This window comes from Trichosurus vulpecula, chromosome 5 (genome assembly GCF_011100635.1).
Source record: "Trichosurus vulpecula isolate mTriVul1 chromosome 5, mTriVul1.pri, whole genome shotgun sequence".
Taxonomy (NCBI): domain Eukaryota; kingdom Metazoa; phylum Chordata; class Mammalia; order Diprotodontia; family Phalangeridae; genus Trichosurus; species Trichosurus vulpecula.
In genome coordinates this window covers 94,545,434-94,557,458 of record NC_050577.1, presented here as the reverse complement: position 1 = coordinate 94,557,458, position 12,025 = coordinate 94,545,434, and the positions used below count along the sequence as shown (strand labels likewise).

General features: G+C 41.4%; 1 protein-coding gene across 1 annotated transcript in view; it reads right to left on the bottom strand.

Moving 5' to 3' along the window:
• LOC118850930 (GTPase IMAP family member 8-like) overlaps nucleotides 1-12,025 on the bottom strand; it is a 53,673-nt gene that overhangs the window by 14,383 nt on the left and 27,265 nt on the right. Inside the window, exon 7 of the mRNA XM_036760548.1 lies at nucleotides 3,468-3,541. Coding sequence (XP_036616443.1) covers nucleotides 3,468-3,541 — 74 coding nt within the window. The remainder of the gene's footprint in view (nucleotides 1-3,467; nucleotides 3,542-12,025) is intronic.

The window sequence follows — 12,025 nt, the reverse complement described above, 5'->3', positions numbered from 1 at the left end:
CGCTTTTGTCATCCACTGAACCTCTGCCTTGAGCTACTGCTCATCACCTTTACCATTGTCACCTCCTGAAATGTTGCCCCCTGCAGATGTCATACACTGGAGCTCTCCTTCTGCAGCTGTCATTGGCTGAAAATGCACCCTATTTTTACTCTCTGCCTTGACAGCTGTCTTCTTGTGTTTCTCCACTGCACTGCTATTTCCATCCACCACATCCCCTCCATTCTGCCTTCTCCCTGGCTTCTTAAGTAACACTCACTGAATCTTAGCCCTAGACCTTCTCAGTGGTCCTCTTGCTATACAGCTTTGGAAAAGTGTCCTGCTTCCACTGAGTGAACCCTCTCCCCAGGCAATGTGCCTTGAGGCTGGTCAATACACTTTCATCTCTGTTTTTGCTTGCTTGGCTTCAATTTACCTAGTATCACCTCCTAGGTGGTATTGCTCAGGTGGCTATGAGATTTCCATTTATTACTCCTCAAATGAAAAGTCCCTGACCTTTACTTTTAGCTGAGTCAGACTAACTTCAATTTACCTTTCCCTGCCTTGTGGTACAGACAGAGTACCCCTACTATTGCACAGAACCTTCTACTGAGGCTAGAGGGACAAGCACATGTCCCTCCTTGTTTTCCCTTTTAATTCCTGTCATGCCCCAGCTATGACAACTGTCTTGAAACATTAATGAGCATCAAGAAGGTACCAGGCAAAGGGAGGGGAAAGGTACATGCCAACAAAGCTTTTCTCTCTCATCTATCACAAAGTGCAATGGATTGTTTTCATAGTTAGTGAATTCCCCATTCCTGGAGGTCTTCATGTTGTAGAGGGAATTTCTAGTCAAGAGAGTTTGGATTAGATGGCCACTAAAGTTCTTTAGACAACTGAGATTCTATAATTTTGTGAGGCAAGGTATTTGTCTCAGAATTTCTGTCTAGAGGCAACTGGTGGCCCAGTGGATAGAGTGTGGGGAACATTTTATACCATTTTATATCATTTTTAATTTCAACCAGACCCAGAACCTGAATTAATGAGTAACTGGAAGAAGATCCAGGACCTGGGCTTCTTTGTTTTCTAAAAGTTTGCTCAGGAAATACCCTTACCTCTGTCAACAAGGCCAGATCAGACTGACCTAAGGACATTCTGACCCCTGATAGTCATTAAAGGATGAGACCCTAACCCCAAGAGAGACTACCTCGCTTAATATTAACTGACCTTTGTCAACTATCTGATTTGTTGTATTTACAATCTATTCCATTAAGGAAAATCCTTGTCTTGTATCATAATTAACATACAGGGGGTCATAAAAGTAAGGTAACACAGGCTTGCTGGGCCTGCTAAAATAACATACATAAGTTTTCTCATTCCTTTGTTCAGACAGCCAAAGGTTATGTTCTGACCCCTTGTATGTACAAGTAAGCTAGCTTAGCTGTGCTTTAAGGGAAAATAATAAACAACATGGATTTTTCTATCATGTAGCTTGTTTGCCTCCTTCAACCAAACTTTCAGGTTTAACAAGTGCTGCGCCCGGAATCAGGGAGACTTGAATTCAAATCCAGCTTCAGACACTTACTAGCTATATGACCCTAGTCAAGTCACTTTACCTTTGTTTGCCTCAGTTTCTTCCATTGCAAAATGAGGATAATAGCACCATCGAGCTCTCAGAGTTATTGTGAGGATCAGATGAGATAATATTTGTAAAGCCCTTAGCACAGTACTTAGCACATAGTAGGTATTATATAAATGCTTATCTTCTTCTTTCAAACCACTGTGGCTTCCTGTTATCTCTAAGATTAAATACAAAATCATCATCATCAATAAATAAATATTAAGCACTTTCTTTGTGGCAGGCACTGTGCTAAGTGCTGAAATTGCCTCTGTTTGGTATTTAAACCCCTTCTCAACCTGGCCCCAATCTAAAGTACAGTTGTTATGGAAATAGAAATGACAAGACTTGGAAAATGATTGAATATGAGACATGAGGGAAAATGAACTGTGGAAACTTCACAGCAAGTGGTTTGGCCCTTGGCCTCATAGCCAGTATGGTTGAGATAGGTTGAGATATGGCCCAGAGTATCCAACTAAGAAAGAGGAGATAGCAGTTTCTTTTTTCTTTCTTTTTTTATTGTTTCCTCCCCTGACCCCAGACAAGAAATGATAACAGAGCACTGGATTTGGGGTCAGAGGACCTGAGTTCAAATTCCAGCTCTGTCATTTTCCATCTCCATTATCTTAAGCAAACAATTTAATCTCACTGAGCCTGTTTCCTCACCCATAAAATTAGGGCATTGGATTGGATAATTTCTAAGGTCACTCCAAGTGCTATAACTTTGTTTTTAACATGGTATTTTTTTTCTCTAGGCAAAGTTAGTCACTGGGTGAGGTAATCACCGCAGAAACTAAATTCCTTCTTGTAAACTATGGAGAACAAAAGAATGGAAAGAGAAACTAACCACAAAAGAAGGAAGGGATGGAGGGCACCAGAAGGACAGAAAGTCACTAAGAAATTGTCTCAGCCAAGCTGTGCTTTTGAGAAGGATAAATGAAAGACAGACAGATAGAGAGGATCACAGAAGATGTCATGGACAATTTTGATAACACAATAAAAAGTGTTTGCACAAGTGTACCTCCAGTGAAGAGAAGGTTAGAAGGGAAAGTTAACTGGAAGAAAATGTTTGCCATTTCTGTGATAAAGATCTCATTTTCAAGGTATATGAGGAAATGATTCAAATTTCTATGCCCCACAGGCATTGTAAAGGGGAATCTTGGTTCAGGTCTTGCCCCAGTCAATGAGGCAAAATTCACAATACAAGAAAATTTGGAAACACAATACTAGCATACACAATATCATGTATTTAAAACATGAAACAAAATTTTGCCAGTCAAAAGACACCAATTCAAGTTGAATGCATTTCCAACTTATCTTACGTAGAAAATCACTATTCATTTTTATCACTCTTGTTCTATATCGATTGCATCATGGAAGCATAGATTTAGTGTTCTGTGGTTCCTTAGAGACTATTAAACCCCAACCCCTTATTTTATAGAGGCCCAGGGAGACCCAGTGACTTCAGGTCATGCAGCTTGCAAATGTCTGGGGTAGTATTTGAATCCACATCTTCCTAGTCCAAAATTCTATCCATATTTATCATCCATATAGGGTACCCATGAATATGTGCAGTCCTAGAAAAAATCATTCAGGGGAAGTTTAATCATAAAGAGAATATTTTTTTCTAAAAATCATTGTAACATGGACAATTCCCTTCATTAACATAGCGTGAAAGAAAGCTATTAAATAGGAAGAGGTAGACTGACAAATTAACCAAACATGTGCATTAAACTGATCCACCCTTCCTCTCCCAAACCCAAAACCCAAAATCCCTGCTCTTTTTCTTTGAATGTTCCCTCCCCTGACTCCTCTAACCCATCAAATCTCTTCCCAGGTCTTCTGCTATTCTCCAGCTCCTAACCAGACTCACCTTCTCCCAGAGAGAGGGGAATGGTCTTCTCCACCAGCCTAGCAAAGCAATCTGAGCTATTGCTTTCACTTTTGCTTCTAAAACCAAGTTTTTTATCCTTCGGAATGCTCAGGGAGTGGCCTTAATCATTGGGCTCTGGGGCCCTCCTGGGGCAATAGGCTATAATGAAGCCTTCTAATATGTGAGGAAAAGATCAGCAGTGTTTCTGAATGATTTGGTGAGCTTCTCAAGGCCTTGTTGTTATTGTTCAGTCATGTCCATCTCTTCATGATACCGTTTGAGGTTTTCTTGGAAGAGAAACTGAAATGCTTTTCCATTTTCTTCTCCAGCTCATTTTAGAGATGAGGAAACTGAGGCAAATGGGGTTAAGTGATTTGCGCAGGGTCACACAGCTAGTCAGCTCAGAGTCAGTATTCTTGTATACATGCTGCTAACTGCCCTACCCTATGTATTATTTCTGAATTTGTATATTGTGTTTTTTCTAACAAATGAATCTTTGAAATACCCTTGTGTGATCTGTAGCATGTGGTGAATGGAGAGTAAAGGAAAGTTGGGCTTGGGCTGGTATGAACAGAATGGGCAATTTCATATTCATAGAGTATTAGACTATAAAGATGTGGATTCAAATCATACCCTAGACATTTGCAAGCTGTGTGACCTCAAGTCACTGGGTCTCCCTGTGCCTCAGTTTCTCATCTATAAAATAAGGGATTTGGATTTGATAGTCTCTAAGGTCCTGTCAAGCGCTAAATCTACACTTCCATGATGATCTTAAGTATAGTACAGATGAGTAGGCATGAGGGCTACCCTGCTCAGCTTTATCCCAGAATCTAAATGGCAGCTTTACTCAGTGCACAGGGGAGCCATAGAATCAGCCTGAGAAGCCCAGGAGAGCAGGACTGCCCTCTGCTATTTGGGGCTACTTTGCCCCAACCACCCTAGTGCTTTAAGGAAAAGACCCATTAAATGAAGAGAAAGGCTGGCTGGTTGCCTTGTGTCTGAATCGTAGTGGCCTCATCACTGATCTAGGGCCTGGGGGGAAGCTCAGCTTTCCAGGTTAAAAACCTAAATTTGATCATTATAAGTCAGGAGTAATTGGGCCTTGGGGGGATGATTCATAAACTTGCTAGAGACTAATTGCTAAATTAGAATGACAATTGATTTCAAATAGGGGATTACTACAGTAGGATAACAACAGAGATTCTAGGGGTTGACAATTTCAGGAGAGCAAATTACAGATCAGAAGGTATTTGGTGAGCTTGGGATTAGGTCAAAGATAACAGGAGGTTCTTTTTAAAAATGATATTTTTATTGATATCTTTTGTGTTTTCACCACTGAAATTTCCTTCTCTCCAAATCTGCTTTCCCCTCAGTGGTGCTAATGTGATCAAAGATCTTTCCTACCCATTTAATAGGCCTCAGATGGAGCTAGTTAAGGGAAGCTTGATTAGAAGAGGCCTATTTGTATAAAGGCCCATTTGCTAAATTGGTGCTAAGCCCCAGGGTCCCAAACAAAGTGTATATACCCTGTGGATAGCCATTAAGCTCAGACTAGAGAGCTTTGGAGACTAGGGAGCTGTGGAGTTGAGAGAGCTTTGAAGAAGACAGAACTGTGAGAAGAAGAGAGATCTGTGCAAGGACTCTGAGAACAAACTGAGGTTTTCAGAACTGTGGGGAGAGGACTCAGGAAAGCAGACAGTCAGGATCTGTGAGTGACTGTTTATGGGAAGGCCCTAGCAAAGGGGAATATTATAGGATGGCTTGGCTCTTTGCTGTAATATGATGTTTTAATCTCCTTGCTGTTACATTGAGGTGGACTTACTGGTTTTGGAATACAATTACTGCTATGTTGAATTGGGGTTATTGGTTCTGGAACTTGATCCTCTGGTGTCTGAATAATTGTTTTACTTCCTCTGCCTTCTGTACAGAGAGTCTCTTATACTTTGTGATTCTAAACAATACAGGCATATTCATTGTCACCATCAATGTAACGAATCTTGCCTTACTGATACACCCTATACTGATGCACCTATCCTTAAGATAGGTGCATTTAAAAAAAAAAAAAAAGAAACAGAGGAAGAAGAAGGGAAAAGAAATTCATCAAAATCAATTGACATATTGGAAAAAAAACTGATATCATATCTCATGTTCCATGCCTGTGAATATTGACCTCTTGTTCTCTTTTTTCAGGCCAAACTTGTTATTCATTATTTCATATCATTCTGTATTAATTGCTTTGTAGTGGCTGTTATTACCATTTACTTTGATGTAGTTATTATATATGTTGTTTTCCTGTTGCTGCTCATTTCCCCTTTGTATCAGCTTATGTATTTTCAATTTTTTCTGGATTCATTATGATCATTGTTAACAGGATTTTAATGAGTGGTAATAGCAAGGCAAGTGGGAATTTTGCTGTTTATTTTTCTTTTGGAGTGCTTCTCAGCGCTAAAGCAATCAAGTGTCTTTGAGTCTTGCCTTTGTTTGAATCAAGAGTCTTTGATGGCTTGCTTAAGTCACAAGAAAGCCTAAGTCAGATGAGTTTGAGTCACATGGTTGTGATGCCCTCTGTCAGCTGACCATGAATAAGTTTATATATACTCAGAGGTTAGCATTTTGCTTTGGGGCTCACTCACAGGAAGATTGTTTGTGTGATTTGCCCAGATGAGACTCTGGGTAGCTGTTAAGGAGCACCCCTGGCTTTGAAAACCCAGATGTTGTGCTTCTCTCTCTCTGGTAACTATGTATGTATTGCTATGGACAGACAGTTAGAAGCCCTGTCTGCTGATTTGTGTTATTTGCTCTGTTTATATAATTTCTGCTTGAAATTTCTGTTTGTGTTTTCTTAGGAGTCCGGGGTGCTGACTTTTCCCCCTGAACTAAGTGAATGATATATGTATATTTAATTAAATTGTAAATCCCTTAAAGTTGTTTTCCTTAGAAAAGCAGATCAAAGAACTTGTGCTAGCAGCCCTCCTGTGTTCTGGTGTTATTGGCCTTACACCTCCGCAGTAGCTGCAAGTAACATTGTTGTCACATGAGCCAGTCTCTATCCTGAGAATGACAGAACAGCAGGCCAGAGACAAAAGTGCCAGTAATCAGGTAGCCTATAATTAATTAATTTCATAATGAGGAACAGATTTGCAAATAGGGAATTCTCTTGATCAGAATTTCACCTTGCTCAAGCGAAGACAGAGATTATATACACTTATCACAATGGGAAGGGAGGGGGGGGGAATAGATTACAAAACATCATTTCCCAGGCCAGAGTGGTTTCCCATAACAAACCCACAAATCTCACAATCCAACAATTCTGGCATCAAGTCTTTGGGGGTCCATGACCACAACCCCACCACTCTACCCCCAGGGCACATAACCAGAATTCTATGATGGGAACAGGTTCTACAATCTTTCATTCATTTCATTTAAGGTACACAGGAACAAGAATGAAGTGATTGTGAGAATGTTGTCAAGGGTTTGATTAATCATTTCAAACTACATTGTAAGTCTGACTCACAAGAGAGGCAATTCTGAAAAATCTAATCTATTATAACATTTATTATATATACATATATCATATCAATTGATATGAAAATCATAATTCCCTTCTCAAAATTGTTTCTTGTAGCACAGTAATATTCTATAAATTCACCTTCCTCTGTATATTTACCTATTCCCCAATTAATAGGAAACTTGCACAAAAGTAGTGGGATGTTCTTTAGGAAAATTTCTCTCTGTGATTCCTGGAGGAATTACCCTTCTTTGACCTAAGGATAGTTCTGTCCAGTAATTGTTGTTAGTCATTAGAATCTTAGGATTATAGGGTTATTGATTTTAATGCTGAAGGTGACATTACAGATCATTAAATCCATCTTAAAGATTTATAGATGAAAAAGGGGAGCCATAGAGAGTTTTTCACAAGGTCTAAAGCCTGTAAGCAGTATACCTGTTTGAGCCCAGTTTCCTTGATTACAAACTTGGCTCCTTTCTATTCTAGTACCCTACCCCTATGGAACAATGATGAAGAAACATTAATATATTCTTTGTTTGGTTCTTCTTTTTTAGATTCAATGTAAACCATTGCCTCTTTGTTTTTATTATTTACAAATTGGAATTGCTTTGTAGCAATCTCCCTCAGGACCTTCCAATCTCAATATAATTTCAGGTAACGTTATTGCTATCTCCTGATGGATGTAACTTTACTAGGTCAATTAAAGACATTGTTCTATTTGAGCATGGTGTAGCCATTTCTATTGCTCTGGTGGGTCTTTTCACTCTCACACACAAGTCTTACTTTCAGTCAGTCAAACATTTAATCCACTATATGCCAGGTACTGTGCGAACTAATCACTGGGCATACAAAAAGAGGCAGATGGAGGGTGGAGCCAAGATGGTGTCTGGAAAGCAGGGACTAGCGTGAGCACCCCGCCAAGTCCCTCCAAAAACCTATAAAAATGGCTCTGAACCAATTCTAGAACTGCAGAACCCACAAAATAGCAGAGGGAAGCAGGGCTTCAGCCCAGGCCAGCCTGGATGGTTGCTGGGTGAGGTCATTCACGCACAGAGCTGGGAGCGGAGCAGAGCCCAGCATGGGCCACATGGATCAACCAGACCAGGAGCCGGGCGGAGCAGGCCCTAGCACCCTGAATCAATGAGCTGTGGCAATTACCAGACTTCTCAACCCACAAACACCAAAGACAACAGAGAAGAACTGCAGAACCCACTAAATAGTGGAGGGAATCAGGGCTCCAGCCCAGGACAGCCTGGATGGTCTCTGGATAAGGTCTATCCTGCACAGAGCTGGGAGCGGAGCAGAGCCCAGCATGGGCCACATGAACCAGCCAGACCAGGAGCCAGGTGGAGTGTGCCCTAGCGCCCTGAATCAGTGAGCTGCAGCAGTTACCAGACTTCTCAACCCACAAACACCAAAGACAGCGGAGAAGGTTAGTGGGAAAAGCTGCTTGGGACAGAGTGAAAGAAGGAGTTTGCAGTTCGGCCACTGCCCCGGAGGCAGCAGAGGTGGGGCACCTACAGAACTACAGCTGCAGTTGCTTGTGGCCCCAGGCTTACCTGGTGGGAGGCATTAAGTGGTGGATCAGAGCAGGAGTGAAGAGCCTGCTGAAGATCTAAGTCCAGTCCGGACTGGGGGTTCTTGGGGAAGGAGGAGTGCTGGTGTGGCAGAGCTGGCACATACCCCCTAGCTTGGAACATAGTACTCTTTAGTCTACAAGCAGTCATACCCCACTGAAAAACTCAAGGGTCAAGTAAGTTGGCTGGGAACATGGCCAGGCAGCGAAAACGCACCCAGATTCAGTCTCAGACTTTGGAATCTTTCTTTGGTGACAAAGAAGACCAAAACATACAAACAGAAGAAGTCAACAAAGTGCAAGAGCCTACAACAAAAGCCTCCAAGAAAAACATTAACTGGTCTCAGGCCATGGAAGAGCTCAGAAAGGATTTGGAAAAGCAAGTTAGACAAGTAGAGGAAAAATTGGGAAGAGAAATGAGAAGGGTGCGAGAAAACCATGAAAAACAAGTCAATGACTTGCTAAAGGAGACCCAAAAAAATACTGCAAAATACACTGAAGAAAACAACACCTAAAAAATAGACTAACTCAAATGGCAAAAGAGCTCCAAAAAGCCAATGAGGAGAAGAATGCCTTGAAAGACAGAATTAGTCAAATGGAAAAGGAGGTCCAAAAGACCACTGAAGAAAATACTACCTTAAAAATTAGATTGGAGCAAGTGGAAGCTAGTGACTTCATGAGAAATCAAGATATTATAAAACAGAACCAAAGGAATGAAAAAGTGGAAGACAATGTGAAATATCTCATTGGAAAAACCACTGACCTGGAGAATAGATCCAGGAGAGATAATTTAAAAATTATTGGACTACCTGAAAGCCACGATCAAAAAAAGAGCCTAGATATCATCTTTCAAGAAAATATCAAGGAGAACTGCCCTGATATTCTAGAGCCACAGGGCAAAATAGAAATTGAAAGAATCCACAGATTGCCTCCTCAAATAGATCCCAAAAAGAAATCTCCTAGGAATATTGTTGCCAAATTCCAGAGCTCCCAGATCAAGGAGAAAATACTGCAAGCAGCCAGAAAGAAACAATTGGAGTATTGTGGAAACACAATCAGAATAATCCAAAATCTGGCAGCTTCTACATTAAGAGATTGAAGGGCTTGGAATATGATATTCCGGAGGTCAATAGAGCTAGGATTAAAACCAAGAATCACCTACCCAGCAAAACTGAGTATCATGCTCCAAGGCAAAATATGGATTTTCAATAAAATAGAGGACTTTCAAGCTTTCTCAGTGAAAAGAGCAGAGCTGAATAGAAAATTTGACTTTCCAACACAAGAATCAAGAGAAGCATGAAAAGGTAATCAAGAAAAAGAAATTGCAAGGAACTTACTAAAGTTGAACTGTTTTGTTTACATTCCTACACAGAAAGATGATGTGTATGATTCATGAGACCTCAGTATTAGGGTAGCTGAAGGGAATATGCATATATATACATATATATATATGTATATATATATGAGTGTGTGTATGTATATATATATGTATATATGTGGTTGTATGTGTGTGTGTGTATATATATATATATATATATATATGTAGAGAGAGAGAGAGAGAGAGAGAGAGATGGGGGGGCACAGGGTGAGTTGAAGATGAAGGGATGATATCTAAAAGAAATAAAATCAAATTAAGGGATGAGAGAGTGTAAGAAATAGGAGGAGGAGTTTTGTTTCCACAGAACTAAAGGTGTACTTCCCTCCTCCTTCCCCCCCTCCCCAGCTTTAGCAGAAACCAGGCTTCAAGGTCGTTCAGGTGAGAGGTCAGAGGCTTGTAGGCATGTGCATGCTTTTTGAGAAGGCAGTCTGGGGAATTAGAGAGGCCAAACCCACTTGAACCAGTTCAAGCTTATCTAGGGTCTGGTCTTGGTCAAGAATCCAGGCCTACTGATTTGCATAATTTGCATATGTTAAAGAGGGAAAGTAGGGGAAATAAAAGAATATAGTTTAATCCTAAACTAAGACAAGGAAAATCTAATTAACTTCACTTTTGCTTCTGTATCCTTATTATCCTACTTGTATAAACTGTATAACCTAGGAAGACCATGTAAAAAATAAAGATTTTAAACTAACCATAACTCTAGCAGGAGTGGAGGGAATGGTTACCCCTGCTCCTGCAGCTGTATTGGTGGGAGTGTTCCAGTGAGCACTACCCCCGCTCTCTCGAGGAACGTAATAAAATGCCTTCCTCTGTCTGTTGATAAGCAAAATGGCCTTTGTTTTCTTTGAGTAATTCAGTGAGCCTTACTAGGTGCTAAGCCCCAGGCCCAAACCCCATTAGGTGTCAACCTAATCCATGTGGATGTGAACCTCCCAGGGTCCTAAGGGGAGGGGCCAACTCAAGAACCAATCACCAGAGCCTGAGCTCTGGTGATTCAGATGACGTTTGATGATGTCTGAAGCCCTATAAGAAGGGAGGACAGAGCCATTTGTGCGGGGCTCTGGAGATGGTGTTGATGAGTAGACTCCGGGCAGCTATAGCTAAGGAGCCCTCCAGCTTGTAAACCCGGATGCTGAGACTTTGTTGAACTCTGGTAACTATGTGTTGGGATTTGAGTCAGACAAAGTCTGTCTGTTGATGTTTGTAATTTTTTTGCATTTTGTTTTGAAGTTCAGGGTGCTGGCTTTTTCCCCTGAACTAACTGAATGATATTTGTATGCATGTATGCTGAATCAAAAGTAAGCTTGTCAACCCCTTCACCTTGCTTTCCTTAATTAAGCAGATCAAAAGAACTTGTGCTGTTGGCAGCTTTCTGGGTGTTAGCTGTGGGTAAATCTCATACCCCCACAGAAGCTGCTAGCCGGATTGTTAAAACACTCTGCCCACTCTGGTCTTGAAAGTTCTTTGGGTGAGAATGGGCAAATCACATGGATCTTCCTAAGGTCAAGTGAAGGAAAGCAATAGGCAGCAGAAGCTCGTCCTGGGCTTACTCCTGGATCTTGCCTTGGAGTGTCCTGTGATCCCCACTGCGGTGTTAAGAGGGCTACCACTCCTGATTCCCTTGGGGAACCCTGTGGTCTGCATAGCCTTCTTAAGGGGACATCGCTTGGGATTCCAGCCCTGTCTCGGGAGCCTTGTGATCTTACTGCCATCATTTGGGTCCTCCTTAGGGTCTGACCCCTAGGAGGCCCTGTGATCCCCACAGATTAAGGGGGGACTACCCCTTGGTCTTCCTCTGGGAGTCCTGTGGTCTGTACAGCCTTCCCTAGGGATTATCGCAGGGTTCTTCCTCAGGACTTTGGCCCTGCCTAGGAAGTCCAGTGATCCCCAAAGCCACGTTTTCTCACAATTTGGGGAAGTCCAGTGATCCCCAAAACCACATTTCTCACAAGAGGAATATATTGAGAGAGGGAGAAAGGGAGAGATAGAATGGGGTAAATTATCTCACGTAGAAGTGGCAAGAAAAAGCAGTTCTGTAGAAAGAGAAGAGAAGGCAGGTGAGGGAGAATGAGTGAATCTTGCTCTCATCAAAT